General features: G+C 37.2%; 4 protein-coding genes across 15 annotated transcripts in view; 2 read left to right on the forward strand and 2 right to left on the reverse strand.

Moving 5' to 3' along the window:
* The window catches only part of clocka (clock circadian regulator a), an 18,554-nt gene extending 17,180 nt beyond the window's left edge, over positions 1-1,374 (forward strand). For all 3 annotated transcript variants that reach the window (XM_025065512.1, XM_025065508.1, XM_025065510.1), the window contains exon 23: positions 35-1,374. In XM_025065512.1, coding sequence (XP_024921280.1) covers positions 35-229 — 195 coding nt within the window. In that variant the 3' untranslated portion in view covers positions 230-1,374. The remainder of the gene's footprint in view (positions 1-34) is intronic.
* On the reverse strand, positions 1,090-3,556 carry LOC103376698 (THAP domain-containing protein 6-like). 3 transcript variants are annotated; one of them, XM_025065517.1, is made up of 6 exons: positions 3,324-3,556; positions 2,571-2,763; positions 2,336-2,443; positions 2,034-2,244; positions 1,772-1,925; positions 1,090-1,525 (listed from the first exon to the last, which is right to left on the reverse strand). In XM_025065517.1, exons 1-6 carry the CDS (start codon positions 3,455-3,457, stop codon positions 1,342-1,344), a joined length of 984 nt encoding a protein of 327 aa, XP_024921285.1. In that variant the 5' UTR covers positions 3,458-3,556; the 3' UTR covers positions 1,090-1,341. The 3 variants fall into 3 exon arrangements, 2 of the variants coding, with proteins under 2 accessions (XP_024921285.1, XP_024921290.1); XR_003052857.1 differs by having other exon boundaries at positions 1,090-1,925; positions 2,567-2,763; positions 3,324-3,496; XM_025065522.1 differs by lacking the exon at positions 1,772-1,925.
* A 236-nt stretch (positions 3,557-3,792) lies between these two features.
* Positions 3,793-13,395, reverse strand: nmu (neuromedin U). Its single transcript, XM_008307178.3, has 8 exons — positions 9,488-13,395; positions 8,721-8,776; positions 8,602-8,649; positions 8,440-8,493; positions 8,324-8,353; positions 7,217-7,270; positions 7,076-7,118; positions 3,793-5,970 (listed from the first exon to the last, which is right to left on the reverse strand). The coding sequence occupies exons 1-7, from the start codon at positions 9,636-9,638 to the stop codon at positions 7,083-7,085; spliced, it is 429 nt and encodes a 142-aa protein (XP_008305400.1). The 5' UTR covers positions 9,639-13,395; the 3' UTR covers positions 3,793-5,970; positions 7,076-7,082.
* Positions 13,396-14,175: 780 nt separating this feature from the next.
* Positions 14,176-17,728, forward strand: part of exoc1 (exocyst complex component 1) — a 7,979-nt gene continuing 4,426 nt past the window's right edge. For 4 of the 8 annotated variants that reach the window (XM_025052749.1, XM_025052756.1, XM_017031359.2 and 1 more), the window contains exons 1-9: positions 14,176-14,296; positions 14,877-15,008; positions 15,082-15,212; positions 15,310-15,469; positions 15,745-15,762; positions 16,400-16,587; positions 16,708-16,935; positions 17,128-17,260; positions 17,337-17,446. In XM_025052749.1, the coding sequence (XP_024908517.1) occupies positions 14,885-15,008; positions 15,082-15,212; positions 15,310-15,469; positions 15,745-15,762; positions 16,400-16,587; positions 16,708-16,935; positions 17,128-17,260; positions 17,337-17,446 (1,092 nt within the window). In that variant the 5' untranslated portion in view covers positions 14,176-14,296; positions 14,877-14,884. The remainder of the gene's footprint in view (positions 14,297-14,876; positions 15,009-15,081; positions 15,213-15,309; positions 15,470-15,744; positions 15,763-16,399; positions 16,588-16,707; positions 16,936-17,127; positions 17,261-17,336; positions 17,447-17,728) is intronic. The other 4 variants (XM_025052752.1, XM_008307175.3, XM_025052757.1 and 1 more) reach the window with 3 other exon arrangements.

Below are 17,728 nucleotides of genomic sequence, written 5' to 3' on the forward strand. Positions count from 1 at the left end.
CCAGCAGCAGGGTTCCTTTGGTCCCACCCCCCAACAGCAGCAGCAGCAGCAGCAGCAACAACAACAGCAGCAGCAACAGCAGCAACAATTACAGCAGCAACAACAACATTTGCAACAACAACATCAGAAACAGTTACAACAACAACAGAAACGGCAACTCCAGCAACAGCAACTGGCCTCTCACAGAACTGACAGTCTGTCTGAGCGCTCTGTGACGCAGCCACAGTAGTCAGCAACAGGCAGACGGAGGCAGAGCAGGACAGACCCAGGGTTTGGGCGGGGTAGTTTGTTTTTTTGTGAGGGTGGTTCTCAGAGTGTGCTGAGACCATGTCACAGCTGACTTCTCCCTCCTCACAACTCAATTTGCTGTTTGCACTGAACTCCTGGAGCTCAGAGTGATGACGTGTATCAGGACTAGACTCACTTTGGCTCTGGGTTGAAGCCTTTTTTCCAAAAACAGGGAACCATGTGAAGGACTTCTCCATCCATCTGTTCGTGTTTTAAGTGTGTGTATGTATGTATGTATGCTTGTGTATGTGTGTGTGAGTGTTTTGTTTTTGTGCACTTCAGTCACCCTCGCAGGATTATTTTATGCAGAGATCATCAGTTGGTGCACTGAGGTCTGAGCTTCAGAGACACCCTTCAGAACAGCCAAAGGCTTGTTTGTTTTTAACGGATTCTCCAGGCCGTGATTCTGTTTAAAAATAATTTGGAGTCAGAAAATATTTTTAAGAATGTGGTGTAGATTGAACTTTTGATGTAAAGAACGCGTTGTGTAATATATATATAATGTAAATATATTGAAAAAGGAAGAAATAATATTTTATATGATGCACGGGATTAAATGCATAGTCTGTTTTTACAGCTTTGAATATGTGTTTTTTCTAGAAATATGACAAAAAATGAGATCCTTTAATTCATAGTGATTGATATTTTCTCAGACTTTCTCCAATGGGATGTGTTTGTGCGTCTGCATAGCAGACTCGTTAATGTTGCTTGTCGTCTAGCACTTTGTTTATTCCATGTCTAAAGATTTCATAGAATTTCACAAGACTGTCAACAATCAGACATGTTTTGTAATGTTTTGTGCTTACATACTGTATGCACACTTAAGGCTATACATTCAGCTCAGCTCACATATTGTGAATGGAATAAATACTACCAGGTGAAGCTCCAAATGCAACATTTATTTTTTTCTTCTTGAAACTTCCGTGCATGATGATGGTGTACAACACAACTTTGTTGACGAAGTCTACTGAGAAAACATTCAAACCTTTATTTAGAACAAAACTAAATACAAAGTCCACTATGATGATAAAGACAATAGAGATAAAGAGTAGACTACACTATGTCTATATAATATAATACAATGGACAGAAGTTTAAGATAACAGAAAATATAAATATAGAAATCCAATCCAATCTCCTTGCGGACGGTGTGTGCGACTGTTGACACCTTTGGAGTTTGCTTGGTTGAAGCTCGGTGAATCACCGTCTCTACAGCTCTCTCCACCTTCTCTGTGCCCCTGTGAAAACAATCACAAGGCCAGCGTTGTGTTTCAGGGCTAGAAGGTGGTAGCTCTTCTAAAGATGACCAAGCTTGTGTGGCACACGTCGCACTATAGCTTTTGCAGATTCTGCCAGACTACAAATCCTGCCTTGTAGACCAGAGCATTTTCCACCAGACCACCAAACCGGGTGGGACAATAATTTGTGTCACACACAATGGCTGAAATGTTTCCAACAATTACATTGGACAACATTAAGACCACCTTAGTAATGTATGTGGATGTGGAAGGGGAAAATGTTGAGTCTCTCTGAGGTACTTGTATGCCTTTGGACCGTGTAGATGAAGTGTGAGGGCGAACTCTCTGTAGTCCTTTGTGTACTTATGGCCCTGCTTTGCCACGAAGTCTAACTGAAGATCTGAAATTTTATGAGCAAAAATTAAGAAATGTTCCCGATAAATAAGAAATTCAAAAAAGGGTGTAAGAATATATGTATCTGGAGTTTAAAACGCTAATTGTGTCTTACCAGAGTACAAGTCGAGCTTCAGTTTGAGCTCTTCATTAATGACGTTCTTCTCCCTCAAATCTCCCAAAAGATTCCTTACTGTGGTCTTTGCCCTCTTTTCTCTGGCCATGGAGTTCTTTTTGTCTCGTTCTAGACTTTCCACTCTTGCCAAGGCTTCACTGAGTCTGGTCTTAAGAGAGAACGGAGAAGTGGGCAAGGCGTAGCCATGATCCTGGCAGACAGAGGGATGAGCATGGTTTGAGTGATGTTTCACTTCACACATATCACTTTAACACTACTAGAGCATGGCCCACATTACTCACATCATTAGGCTGAGGTTGTGGGTGTGTGGATGAAGGGACATCCTGAGAGGCCACGGACAGCCCATCTCCAGCTCTTCTGGAGGTAGACGTAGTCCTGCGCTTTTCTGGCTAAAATAAAGAAGCGTAATACAGGCTTAATACCTCAATATAGGGTAGGGTTTCTCACCCTGCCCTGTGGTTGATAAAATAATATTTATATTCATGAATGCTAATAGCCCTATGATGATATACCTACTCTTTGGAGGTGAACTGGGAAGCTGAAGATGGATGGTATAACCTCATTTCTGAGTCGGACAATCTGACCCGTCCTATCAAAATCATCCTGCTTAAAATGTTCACTGCAAAGTACAGACGTATTACTTGCAGTGAATTCTTCCCTCTGCAAAGAAATTTCCCACTTCCTCCTCATCTCTTTGTCTTTGGGAAACCTTCAAAATGAAAACAAGAGATATGGACATCTAAACAAAAATACTTTACAAAGGAGGTAAATCTCATTTTCTTCTTCCTTCCTATTTTCTTCCCATTTCCTATTATTCCTATTTACTTCTTTGTCCTATATTCTTCTTTGAAACTTCTTGAAACCTCTTCAACAAAACTGCCATTTTGACACACATCTGTTGATAATGTACCAAAGCTGCTGAAATTGTAAGTTTGTTTGCAAATTATTCTACAGTCAGAGGTTCTGTTTTCTGTGTTTTTAGGTAAATGTGGATATGAGACATTAGAGGCATAACATTTATATAATTATTATTATTATTTTATTATTTCGTGAAAAATATTCTGTTCCACCTGTGTAAAATGTGCTGCATAATGTTATACCAGTAATATTTGATTACTACAGTAACATTCTTGTGTCAGATGTAATCTAAGTCAGTGTTATGGTATATAAATGCTAACGTTAGCTGGGTACGATTTCGCTGGTGGGCATAAATACAATACAGTAATATTTTATTTAGAAAATACAACAAATAATACAGTCCAATCTTACTTGTGAAAAGTTATTCCCCGAGCCCTGTTTTCAACAGTCCGCCGACTGAAGCAGGAATTGGCCGCACAGTGCTCAGGCATCTCGTTTCTACTACTATCTGCGGTAGGATGACCGCTCCAAGATGGCGGCCGCATTCCTTGCGCCCCAGCAACCAATGCGGGGTCCTCTCTTTATTATGTCTATGATGAAGACTGTGACAAAGTATAATGAACACTTTGGTAAACGTCTCAAAAACACACGAAAATATTAGGGCGGGACGAATGGCGGAGAGATCCAATCAGAACAAGTCACATGGCGAGCGTAAGCTGCTCAATACGGAAGCAGAGCCACAACTGAGGCACAAGAAAAGTTTCAAAAGTTTCATGCTGCACTGCAGCTTTTCCAAAGTCTTGAGGAGTCGATGTGGATGTGGTGGTTCAAGCAGTGGGTTGATCAGGACTACTGACAGAAATTTGACATTAGGGTGAGAAAATAATTGTTTTTTGTAACTGTAAACATGTTTTACTACAGTAATATTTATCTCGTCTGCATATTTTTGATCAAACGAGAAAGTAATCAAATTACTAATTGGATGAGAAACATGCAGACAAGCTTTTACAATTTCTATATTTTCACCAGACTATGAATGTTTATCAGACCTGGCTTGGTACTTATCACTATGGCAACGTTCAAGCAACCCCATTCTGCAGTACCATTTCGTTTTACCTCTGGGTAGAAGTTTAGTGGCAAGTGGTGCTGTTTCGAATTTAGAGAATGTGTACACGGCGACTATGTAAATGTGTACATACCTCTCCAAAAAATACACCATGCAATATTATTTTTATTATTATAAATTGTTTTACAATGTATAAAAATTCACAACTGTTGGTTGCTTTAAGTGGAATACCGAAGCTACCTTTATCAATGACAGGAATACTTAAACATATAGAAATTAAAGTTCAAACACAACATTAAGTCTCCAGAACCCATTGCCAGAAATAATAAATTGTGTGCATTTAAAAGTTAAAATCAGTCAGTTTAGTTCTTTGACATTTACTGAACAAGCAGAACGTAATATGTGTGTTTTTTTCTGACAAACTCTATTTGTTCGATTTGTTAGGCATGGACACATTTAGAAATCCATGCCTGTAACACATTCTAATAGAATATTATGCAGATTTGGACTCATCTCTGACCAATATGTGCTGAATTTGATGACAAATGTCATGCAATGTCATCCTCTATGCAAAATGGCAACAAAATTAAAGACTGCTGGCATCTAGATTTGTTTTTGTAAAAAGATTCATAAAAGAGTCAAAATAAATCTGTGTTTGAAAGCCAATGATAGACAGTACTAAATGCGCACCATATGTCAGCTCTTAAGCAGTTTTGGATTATAAACTAAATTACTACTAAATGCCTCTCTTGATTTAAAAAATAAGTCACATAGGCTCAGGATTCTCTTCCTAGAAGATTAATGTCTCTTCACTCTACCTCTCCATGAACCTAAATAACAACAGTTGAAAAAGCTGGAATCTGTAATGGTATGAGGTTTCATTAAAAGTCCGTTTGTAGAAGATCAGTCCAGTATCAGACCAGGACACTTCTTACTGATGTAAGAAGTCTTACATCAGTAAGAAGTGTCCTCAGTCTACCTACCAATCTAGAAATGAAAATTTTACTTAATAAATTTACTTAGTTCTATCTCGGATATGCGTATCACTTTAATGGCATATATGATATTATTTGATTTAATGAATTATTAACAGAATTGTGTGGCGCTTTGGCCTAGAGCAATGTTGTTACCTTGTAGTGGACTCACCACCTGCAGGAAGGTTCAGGGGGTTGGTACGATGCAGTGTGATTTGGGTGGCGACAGCTGCCGCGACCCGGTAACGGATAAGCGGATGAAAATGGATGGATGGATAGATGGATAACAGAATTGTCTAAGTACAAAATGAACCTTTTCTACCTGTGGTCGAATGGCGACATCTACTGTCAATATTTTTTAGGTACAGTTTAACCCAATTTAAGTATTATTATAACACATTCGAAATGTAGATAAAAAATGTAGAACAAAGAAAGAAAATAAATAAATAAAGATATGCTGTAAATTTAAATCATTTTTTAAAATATTTATTGGATATTCTGTCAAGCTAAGGCTCAATAAATATATATAAAACACGTTTACACGAATGTCTTCAATAGTCTTATACCGATGCCAAATAACACATTTTATTCACGTAAAGCATAGATTCAATATGGACTCTCATTTTACAATGGTTAATTCATACGTAACATCCATTGTGAATCCCTCAACTACATGAAACGTTTTATGAAAAGAATATTTTTATTGTCGTGGGATTTATTGGAGGTGTGGTTTACGTCTCCTACATCCGGGCATTTCTACTTTGCCACTCGTTTTATATGACAACATGTAACAAATAACATAACAGCTAGCCACAATGTAGCATTTTAATGTAAATGATAAACATTTAACACAAAATACATTATTGATGAATGGATAGCATTTTAATAATATTGTGTGTTTACATTCAGGCATCATTAAACAGCAGCGGCAGTGGGCCGTGGTCGCAGGTCGCATCGGGCCGTCAGGGGGCAGCAGCTCAGAATCCATTGTGTCTCTCTGTACATGAACCTTTGGGAACTAACAATTAAACACATATTTCAGTTAATAACCATTGTGACAAAACTTTATCCACGGAAATAATTAAATAAATTATATATATTCATGAATGTATATACGAGAGACACAAGTGTTGTGTCAGATTACATCACTAAAGATTACAATAATTATATGTAATTAAAATACGGCAACAATCTCTCTATTTTTTTTTTTTATTTATTTTAAATAATTTGTTAATAAATAACTATGTTTCCCACATCAGACTTTATGACCGGTACATGAACAACATGTCATATCTATAACAAAAACACATTTTTAACATGTTTATTTTATTTAATGTAGAAGTTGGAATTTAATTAATTTTTTCTTCTGATATGTCATCTAAGCACACACTGGCTAAAAATGGTTAGCTTGGATTAGCTGATAGCTGTATCAGCTACAGACGATTCTGAGCTCGTTTGTTTTCTGTTTATCTATTGATTGAGACTTATTATATATTATATACTTATTATTTTCCCCTGATGCTTCAGTGGCATTAGGTCACCACACTGTCTGTCCACGGAGTCCACGGTCACTACAGCCACCTTAAATGCTAATCTGTCAACGATGGTGTGATTTAAAGCTGTCATTGTCAAAATAACAATAGTCAGAGAAATTCATGTTTTCTTAAATTCTTAATTATTTTTTTTTTAATTTCCAGAGTTGATTATGACATTTATCTAAAAAACAAGTAGAAACACTAAAACTTGAAGGGTCTTCCTTGGACTGTTTTGGCAGATAGAGTCTCACTCTACATTGCTAAATTTCTATTGTGTAGCAGTTAGCATGCCTGCCTTTGAAGCGGAGAGTCCTTGGTTTGTCTCCCAGAGGGACCACCAATATCACTAATCTGCTAAAGGCGTAAATATACTTCAACTCTTTTGGTACCATTTACCTTTACTTACAATAGTTGTATCCTTGTGTGACAACCACACTCATCTGCACCATCCACCTCTAAAAAGCTGCTCTGTCTGGGTTACTGTTCTGTTGTATGTTGTGTTTAACTTGGCTAATATTAGACATTGTCGTTATACACATTTTACTAGCAACAAAAAGACAAAATAAAAAGATAAAAAAGTATCATTACCTCTTATTCACTTATATTCTATAGATCGTCTTCCATTTCGTGGCTGCAAACATAAACCAATTTCATGAATTTAATATTGATATTTCATGTTTTTATCCAGAGGGTTGTTGTTATAAATTATAATAAAGAAACTGTTCATACCCGATACAGGAAGTAGCCCCTGCTCTGAATGCCAGCTGGTCCCTGGAGTTCAGCCTGCGTAAACATACAGCTCATTTGTTGTTGTATCTAACACATGTGAGTGCATTTGCATACGCAAATAATTATTTGCAACGTGGTGTTCTAATATAAACAACTTTCTGAAATGTCTCACTCATATTTACGCCCACTCTGTGAATGTCAGTGCTTAATAGCATTGGGAGATAATTTCACCCATGTGTGCTTCTTACTCACCTCTACTGCACTAATTTTAGTATCGTAATTATTGGCAGTGTGTGGATCAACAAAGCGAATGTAGCACATACACACACATATTTCAATGTACCGGATGTACACACACGCAATGCTCTAGTTTCACGTCAAGTCTTGTTTTCCTAAGTGGAAAGAACAGTGGTTCTGCTGTGTAGCGCTTATCATGCACACTCATGCGCATCTGCAATACCCGCAGATGGTCCTGGGTTCGAGCCCCGGAGGATCCACATACTCAATGGCGCCCCCATGTGTTGCAGACTGTTAGTTTGTTATATGTTATAACTATCTATGGACCTGTATATATACTGTGTGTGTGTATATATATGTAATATATATACACACACACATATATACATATACACATGTATAAAGGTTTATAGATAGTTATAACACATTGTGTATCTAATGAAATGAAAATAAATACAAATACATACACACACACACACAGCCACAAAAACAAAACACACACAATATGGAGTTGTCATGGAAAAGAGTGAAATTGTGTTTTTCTCAAGGGAGCCATAAAACAACATGGAATGTTACATGTTCAACATAATACAATGGTTCTTCATAGAAACCATGTTTTCACTGCACACACACGTTGCCTGTGTTTTGATAAACACACAATCGTTCTGCATTATTTAGCATTGCAAGATCATAATATAGAAGCAGAAGAACAATAGATGTGGGATTCATTGGAGAAATATGTTTACTTGTTTCAAGAAAATATCCTGTTGGGATGTGCTACACATTTGTAGTTTATGTGTACCATTTGTAAAAGGTACGTGTCTAAATAAGCTAATGTAGACTAATTATGTAAGAAAAAGAAACTCTTACTCTTTTACTTTTTTCTTGCACCTTCAGCTCCTGGGGAGACAAGAAAGGATCATTCATCTGCCGTTGACTTTTAATGTTAGATGTGACTAAATGTTCCTCAAAATATTCCTGGGTACCTTTGATTTTTGAACCAGCATCATGACACAGAGTTCGCCTAAGAAATCAGACGGCTGGGGGGAAAATAAACAATGTTTCACTGGTAGCAAAGTTTTAGATTTTTATTTATTTATTTATTTATTTTGGGCTCAAGTACTAATTAATAGTCTTGACACACTCACCCAATACTTCAGGTCTGCAGAGAGGTAGGATGAGCACACAACCTCAATCTGTAGAGTATCATAACAAAGGGTCAAAGAAACAAAGAAAGAACGAACCAAAGAAAGTATTCTGTATATACCTGGCTGTGTGGCTGCCCCTGGTCTGTTGTGATTTGCTGAAGTTCTGCTGGAGCACCTGTTCGTGAAAAACATATGTAATTACATGAAGCTGAAACAATATGTTTAAAAAAAATAAAATAATTAAACACATGCACTTGCAGCAGAACGCTCTGATGATGAAAAAGCTGCTCATACAGTACATAACGGTTTAGTTGATGGTCTGCTTTGGCATGATTGCGGTGGAGGTCCATTAACAGGAGTAAAAGCCTTGCTATATAACACAGTGTAAATGATGTTGTTCGGGTTAACGTGATTGTATGGATTAACTCAGCAGAACACAGAGCATTCACCATTGAACACACTGTGACACAGTTGGATTACGGTCGACGACTTGACTATCAATGGTTGACTGTTGAGCCAAGGAAGGATGGATGATGGATGGATGGATTAATGGATGGATGGATGGATGGATGGATGGATGAATTCATGGATACACAGATAGATTATATATATATATGTAATGTAAAACCTTAAATTGTCCAAAACCAAAACCTGAACATTTCTTGAATGACATATTAACGTATCAATCTTTCACATAATATTACATCCAACTCCATTAACACAACAGAGTGAATTCTTAGTATAAAACATTATTGTTTTAGATGAATTTTGCTTTTTAAAAAATCAGGTGAAATTTTGTTAGAATTAATTAAAAGTTTCACAACTTAAAAAGTAAAAAAAAAACAAACAACCAATTATACTAGACAACTTAATTCCTCTCACTCACTTTTGCAGACACTGATGGCGAGGATCAGCAAGGCGGCCAAGGTGATGCTGCCCGTGCTGACTGGACTCATGACTGTGGCGGTGCTCAGGTTGTGCAGGTTGCTGGAGGCTCCGCGGTGCACAGGATGACTTTGGTTCTTGAAAGTCCTCATCTCTCCCTCTGTCTCTCTCTCACTCTACACTCTACTCTCTCTCTCCCTTTCTCTCTCTCTCCGTTTCCCTCTCAGTGGTGCTTCCTCTGTCTATTCTAACCCTTTTTTATTAGTTTAATGTTAGTAGTCTTCTTTGTTTTCCCTTCTCTGTCACGTGACTCCTTGCTCTAAGAGTTTCTTCTTCAAGTCAGTAAAATATAAAGGCTCACACAAATCCACACCAACCCACACGCGCACACACGCACACTCAACACACCGTATACACTGACACATGACTGCGTCATAGAAAGATGGAAAATGAAATCAACAGGTTGTACGTTATGGTGAGCGTAATGTGAAATCTCCCAGTTGATGTCCTCATCTTTGTGCCACTGTTGCCCTGCAGTTCAGTGGATTCAGTACATGCTGTTCACTGTTGTGTAGTTTAGACTCTAACAGTTGTCGGCTCCCTCATTTCGATGGACTGTTATTATTCCTCAGAGGTTAACAGACAGATAGTTAGATGTATCCTGGTTCACAGTTGAAAACAAAAAGGAATCAAACATGTGTGCATAGATTAGATTAGAAGTTAAACCAAGGTTGAGCCTTTTTCATACGATTCGTGGAGAATTAGTCAGCGACAGATCACAAAAAAAAGATCCATTGAGAAAAGATATGAATGCATTTTCCCAAGACTGATTAAATAAAATGGGGAAGTGTTATTTATTATTATTATTCTAGATACGTACAGCTGTTACAGCAGGTTCAAAAACAGGATTTTTTTTCAGGGTGTATTTTGAAAAAAAAAAAGTATTATTAAAAAACAAAAGACAATACTCTGTTTAAATTTCACACCTATTTGTTTATTTAACTATTCCAAAAGTGAATAAGAAAGCATGCGTAATACAAAGCAGGATAATAAATATACTAACTCCTTTGAAGTCACACTCCACTGAAGTCATTCTGGTCCTTTAAACAACTATGTTTTAAAGCATTGTTTATCAAAGACTGGGTCGCGACCCTTAGATGACCGCAAGAGTTTTTTTTTTTTGGGTCGTTTTAGCATCATGTTTCCCAGAAGTTTACGAATAATGTCTATTGACTTGGGTCGCAAAGGTTTGTGACTTTTAAAATATGTGTCCCCAGAAAATAAGTTTGGGAAACACTGGTTTAAAGGACCATAACAGACGGCATTAAAGTCTTAACAGTGGCCGTCGATAGCCAAGTACAGCACGGGCATTGTCATAAAGAATTTTTTGCAAATTTTTGTGCCTTCAATTCTTATGTGTATTTCAGATTAAATGACATCACTCTGGCCTTCAGTGATTGGAAAGCTCTGGAGAAACCACCACCTGGTTTCTCTTTCTGGAGAACTCTTGAAATGTCATGACCTTTGACGGTGTTTCTTCTGTTATGAAGTTGACTGAGCTGCTCCAGTCGGGTTTGGAGTCACGACCCTGAGGTGTTGAGTGAAGGTCACTAAAGTTACTGTGATTCATACAGTGTTATACACCATGCCCCAGATGTGACGAAAACACAAAGCACTACACAACACATTAGTCATAGCACAAAGGTTCTCAACCTTCGGGCCGTGGACGGGATCATTGGATACACAAACAGAAAGAAAAAAAAAATTGGATTTTATGAAGTATTCTTGCTAAATATATTTTATTTTGAATTTCAGAAGAGTATTGTACTAGATCCTAATAGTACAGCGTAGGTTTAGATTTTTAAAAAGCAGTAAGGTGTACAGGTAAAGGGAATCTCTTAAGCTGGAATGTACAAAAATGTTTTCCAAAAGGCTTTAATGACAGGCTCTGGTCTTAGAATTGTGATTTGATGTCTCAGATCCACATCAATTGCTTAAGATACTGTGAAGTCTTGTACCTTTTTGTTCAACAGCACTATCATGCGCTATGTAAATGCATTTGAAATTGTAGAATGACAGCAATAAAGTAAGACTGTAGAGGGAGACACAGAGCAAAAAACAAAGTGGTGTAATTTTCCGGTCCGTTTCCTCTTATGTCATGTACTCCACCGTTTCAAGTGACAGCTAACATTAATAAACTTTGCTGTAAGGTCCCTGGACAGACGTTTACCGATGGTGTCTCACACACTTGGTGTCTGTTTTACCACTAAGAATCTTATTGTGTTTTACAAAGGCAATGGTTCACTTCATAAAATAAATCCCAGATCAGTCAAGGCCAACCCTTCGTCTTTTGAAGTATGATCTTTCCTCTGTTTATTCTCGACGCTATGAAACTGTTTATTCATTTATTTAACTCTTTTATGATTCACTTACTTACATTATTCCCTTTAACGAACTGCCATCTGTTAGGGTTTATATAATGTTGCAATATATATATATATAGATGTATAAATCTATATATATATTGTTTATGAAGATACGTATATAATATAAATTTGCTTTCCAATGATGTAAGCAGTCACAAGCAGTCACACAAATATCAATATCAATATTAATGGTTTCCCCAGAATGGATCTTTTTCTCAGCAGGATGTTGAGTTTTTCAAACAATGTCCTGTTTTCCATTGACCTGTAGATTTTAATTTTTTCTTGATGCTCATTTTTGGATAATACTCTCAACATCTGTACCCTCTGTACAATCCTCAGCTAACCCTACCTTGACACAAACAAACAGGAAAGCACTCTTGCCTGTGCACATACAGTATACGCACTCTTTAATAGCATGATTGCTTTAAAACAAAACACACACATGGGCAACCTTCCTAACAAGCAGAGAGCTCTACGTGGACCATTGCGCACATAATAGCAGCTCTCATGCTTACCTCAGTTGAAAAATCGACTTTAGGTGTAATTTGGTGAAGTTCTTACCTGAGGATGAGGTTACCAAAGTAGAAAAAATGTTTGATGAAGTTTCCATGATGGATTTAGCTCCTGATTATGTGTAATGGTCCTTTTTTTGTGTATTTTCCTGTTTGGAGGGATAACAATGGACAGAATATCATAAAAGAAACACCTCTTGATTTTATACTGAACAAGCACTAAATTATATTTTACTGCTCTGATTTGCACGTCAAAAATAAAAAATGGAAAATGTGTCAGTTTCCCCTGTGTTTATTCAGATCATTTTGTTTATGCTATAACAATGATGACTTCAAAACAACACTGATGATGCCTTCTTCAAGCCTGTTAAATGCTACTCAAAATGCCATCCAGATAGCGCCACAAAAATCTCTGTTTCCAAACATTAATAGAAAATGTTATCGGCCTTTAATCACCTTTGTGAATGTCAGTTGTAGATTGCACAGATGTAATCATCTTCCCCTGATGATGCGGCGCTGCTGTGTAAAGCCCACGTCACATCTGCATGTCCTCCTGTGCGTGTCCCTGGGACATCCTCATCAGTACGGTGACCTTCTGACACGACACTTTCAATTTGTAGAATCACCTTTCACCTGAGAACTTCACTGCATTCGGTCTGGGATTTATTTGTGTTTCACAGTGTTGCCTTTAGTAGACGCAGCAATCCAGCCTGGTGGATGTTTGTGATGTTGTACCAACGTCAGTGTGGGGAAACATCAATGTCGACAAGGGATATAGAGCGTTTGACATTCACAAAGTATGAGAGCCATAATCTGTGGGTGAATCATTAGGGAGCTCAGTGGGCTAAAGGAGAAATTCTGAACAGATTATTAATATGTGTGATATCACAAACATTGCTGTGCTGCAGATGTTAGTCCAAACGAAGAAAGCAAATAACCATTTCTCAAGTGTTTCAAGTGTTTTACCCGAAAGACGAAATCTTCCTTTAGTTACTCTCTTAAGGTAATTACAGAATTAAAAATAAAGATATTTGTTTCTAATTTTAAAAAATTAATCATGTTTCTGGTGTTTGCATGTCAAAGTCCTAAAGATGTACTTTGCTCATATATTATTGTTATTACTATTATTATTAATATTATATCTTAGACATATATTCTAATTTATAAGCATAATATCTAAAATTGCATGTAAGAGTATATTTAATTGAAAAAGCACATTCTTCTTGTCTTAAAATCACATACATTCTGTTACAATTTTTGTCGAATTTCGTCAGCCTAGTTAGTTGTTTTATGTTTAAATCATATATGATTTTAACACGAATAAGAAACACATAAACAGTCTAAAAGAAAAAATAACACACTATTTGCAGAATTAGAAGGTTTTCTATCGCCATCTAGTGTTCTGGTAAGTTCGTGCGTAGAGAACAGTACAGTACAAATGCACATTGAGCAAACCATTGATTTAACAATTGCAGACGATTGTTAGAGGTTTTTTTTATTTTAGTGTAGTTTATAAAGTAGAAGCATATATCCTAAAACTATGAAGAGCAGCAACTATCTTTACATTGCCTTATTTTCTATTTATAAATATGAGAATAATTGAGTGATACGGATAGTACTACCTTATCAGTGTTATTCTTTTTAGAGAAGCCAAATATGCTGAATCAAACATTAACTACTCCCCGTGTGAGGGTGTTTTGCTCAACATGTTTAATTGACAATAGTGGGTTTGGGTCTTTTAATGTGCGACATTATAGGACGGTTTGCGAAGCATGTTGCGTGCCTGCGTCACTGTCACGTGCGTGTACGTCAAAACTCGGAAGTGAGAGGGCGGTGTTTTGGTTAGGGCTGTTGTTGGGTTTACGAACCAAGGTAAGTGTATTTTATATATATCACAACGTAAATAAACTACTTTAGTAAATACTGCTGATGTTACTTTTTACTTAGAACAGAAATGCATGAATGCTGTCGTAGTATGCAATGTCTTTTTTTACGTGGTTTTCCCCACACAATGGAAATATGCTAACATCAACGTTAGCAGTCAGTGGGCTACAGGCAAAAAAATGATTTTATTTCTCTTAAATGAGATACCACTGTTTTTTTATCACGCTTAGTTTTTTAATGTGTCAACAATTTAAGTAGCGTTAACCATATCTTCTTCGCAGGAGATATGCTTCACGGCTCAACATGCAAAAATGACGTTCATGTTTTCAGAACTCAGAGGTTGACCGCTTTTAGTCTCCTGTCTTTCAAAGACATGTTGTATGCTTTCTGGACGGAAGAAGCTTTAATTTACTAAAAAATTAGAAAATACTATTTACACATGTAATATTTAAGAAAATGAGATTTGTTTAATCATAATTAATCATACCTAAAGCTCAGTTCTTAATGACACTTTTACATGTATTATTTTGTATGAACATTGTGTATTTGTTTTTGAACTGTATTGCAGTGTCCACCATGACAGCCATCAAGCACGCTCTCCAGAGAGACATCTTCACTCCCAACGATGAGCGGCTTCTTGGCATCGTCAATGTCTGCAAGGCAGGAAAGAAAAAGAAGAACTGCTTCCTGTGTGCAACAGGTAAGGACCACAGGATAATATTTATAATACAATATTTAAATTGTTTGATAAATATTGTGTCTGTTACCTCTAGTCACCACGGAGAAGCCTGTCCAAGTTAAAGTCGTGAAGGTAAAAAAGTCAGACAAAGGTGACTTTTACAAGCGACAACAGACTTGGGAGCTTCGAGATCTGACTGAAGTAGATGCCAAAGATGCAAGCAAGGTCAGAGGGTTTATTAATTGTTTTTTTATACATCTACAGTTTATAGCTGTACATTTTTGTTTTCCCCAATAAAATATAAATTATTTTTTTCATTTAGGAAAATCCTGAGTTTGACCTTCATTTTGAGAAAGTATACAAATGGGTGGCAAGTAGCACGGCTGAAAAAAACTCCTTCATTTCCTGCATCTGGAAGCTGAACCAGCGTTATCTGAGGAAGAAGTTGGAGTTTGTGAATGTCAGCTCTCAGTTACTAGAAGGTGGGATGACTCTGTTTTTATCCACCCCTGTTAAGATGTGTTTTTTTAATGATTTAATGAGATTTTACCTTTTTTATTTTACACCTAAGGTCAACACTAATGATTTAAGGTGCCGAGTTTAGACATTAGGACTTTGGCTGGCTTTTCGTTGGCTGATCTTTTTTTATTAATAGCATGTATGGATATGATGTCTTTATGTCCTGGTTTGTGGTATGTTTTTTCTGTGTTAAATTCTCCTCTATTCTCACTTTTTTCTCTTAACTTTCTCTGGCAAGAACTTCCTAAAGCGGAAGGTTGGTAGGACTTAACTTCCCCCCTCTCCTCACCCCCCTCCATCATTTGTTCATGATCACAAGTTCCACCACTTCCATCAGAGGCTCTCATCCTTTTAAAGCTTCTGCTGATTTAATCAGTCAGGAACAGAAATTACATTTTTTCATTTTAAGTAAATTAAATAACATACATTTAAGTCCTTTTTAATTGCCTGTAACATATGATCATCATATTATCACAGATGTTCATTAATCACGCTATAATACACCCTGCGCATTTAGCTCATGGTTTTCTAATTCACTTAGAGCAAAGGAGATTTGTTTTTAGGCTGCATTTGGTTTTTCAGTGTGCTCAATTCCTCAGGTAGGAAAAACATCAAGCAGATGAAGGTCATAAAACATTACTTCCTCAAAATTGGTTTTAGTCTTAGTCTGAAATTTTGAGACGATGATTGGTAATGTTTTATGTACTGTATATTTGAATATAAACAACCTTAAAGCTCAAGCTTCAAATATATTAAAACTACTTTAAAAATTTAATGAATTGAATTGAATTCTTACAAATGTTTTTTCAGAGAGACTATAAAACCAATGAGGTAGGAGGTCATCTCTGTTATTATTTCTTGTTCAAATATTTTATTCCACTATCCTGTTTCAGAGTCAGTTCCGAGCGGTGAAAGCCAAAGTGTTGCAGGAGGGGATGAAGATGCTTTGGATGACTACCAGGAGTTGAGTGCTCGTGAGGAGCAGGACATCGAGGGCATGATGGTGTCTTGTGAATATGCTATCTCCAATGCTGAGGCTTTTGCAGAGAAGCTCTCAAAGGAACTTCAGGTTTTAGATGGGGTGTGTAGACGTAGCTACTGAGTGACCTTGTTTTTGAAGATTTTTTTTTTAGTTTATAAATTCAGATTAACTTCATACAGTTACAAACAAATGCCATGTTTATTGTTTTTCTGCTTTTAGGCCAACATACAGTCCATCATGGCATCAGAGAAGCAGGTCAATATCCTGATGCAGCTGCTGGATGAGGCTCTGTCGGAGGTGGACACCATTGAGGGGAAGCTGAGCAGCTACGAGGAGATGCTTCAGAGTGTCAAGGAGCAGATGGACCAAATCTCACAGAGCAATCTCCTCATACAGATCAGCAACACCAACAACAGCAAGCTGCTGGATGAAATTCAGTTCCTAGTGGTTAGAATTACCTTTCAACCTAAAAGAAAATTGATTTTTGTCTCTATTGGCGTAATGAAAATGTTGAAATAGAAAAGAAGTTCCTTACATGTTTTATCCTGTTGAGTTCTTACTTGGAATCTTAAATACACAACTTACATACATAGCTGCTGAAATGTCTAAATTAACTCCAGTGCATCTTTTCTCCTTCAGAACAACTTGGACTTGTCCAAAGGTCACATTAGGGCCTTACAGGAAGGTGACCTGATGTCTCCCAAAGGCATCGAGGCCTGCATCAATGCCTCTGAAGCTCTTCTGCAGTGCATGAACGTGGCATTGAGACCAGGTTGGTTCATGTGACCCAGCAAATTACTAATTGTTGGAAGATGTCACATTTAGTAACAATTCCTGTTTGGACAAAGGTCATGACAAGCTTTTGGCAGTGAAGCAGCAGCAGCTCCTTTTTGCTGAGCTGAGAGACACATTTGCTCGCCGTCTTACCAATCATCTCAACAATGTCTTTGTCCACCAGGTAACACACAAACAACACTGTTACAAGATGTACACAAATGTTTGAATTAAAATGAAGAAATGTTCTGTTTTGTCCAAATTTGAGGCACCTTGATACTCAAGCAGAATAATTGAGACATAGTTGCAGAATATTGAAGAGACATACTTTTGCTTTTCAATGGTATTGTACTCTTATTTATTCCAGTATGGACTACGGGGACACCTAATACCTTCAAAATAGGTTTCTGTCCTCCCTCTTTCTTCCCCCCTCCCTTTCCCTCTCGCCGTCTCTCTGTGTTTCTTG

Source organism: Cynoglossus semilaevis, chromosome 2 (genome assembly GCF_000523025.1).
Source record: "Cynoglossus semilaevis isolate Cse_v1.0 chromosome 2, Cse_v1.0, whole genome shotgun sequence".
NCBI classification, from domain to species: Eukaryota; Metazoa; Chordata; class Actinopteri; order Pleuronectiformes; family Cynoglossidae; genus Cynoglossus; species Cynoglossus semilaevis.

Coding starts and splice junctions, on each gene's coding strand:
- nmu (XM_008307178.3), bottom strand. CDS start 9,638: ATGAGGACTTTCAAGAACCAAAGTCATCCTGTGCACCGCGGAGCCTCC. Junction 8,650..8,720: donor AGGGGCAGCCACACAGCCAG/GTATATACAGAA, acceptor GATACTCTACAG/ATTGAGGTTGTGTGCTCATC. Junction 7,271..8,323: donor TGCAAGAAAAAAGTAAAAGA/GTAAGAGTTTCT, acceptor ATGTTTACGCAG/GCTGAACTCCAGGGACCAGC.
- LOC103376698 (XM_025065517.1), bottom strand. CDS start 3,457: ATGCGGCCGCCATCTTGGAGCGGTCATCCTACCGCAGATAGTAGTAGA. Junction 2,764..3,323: donor CGGGGAATAACTTTTCACAA/GTAAGATTGGAC, acceptor TTCATTTTGAAG/GTTTCCCAAAGACAAAGAGA. Junction 2,444..2,570: donor TCCCAGTTCACCTCCAAAGA/GTAGGTATATCA, acceptor TCTTTATTTTAG/CCAGAAAAGCGCAGGACTAC.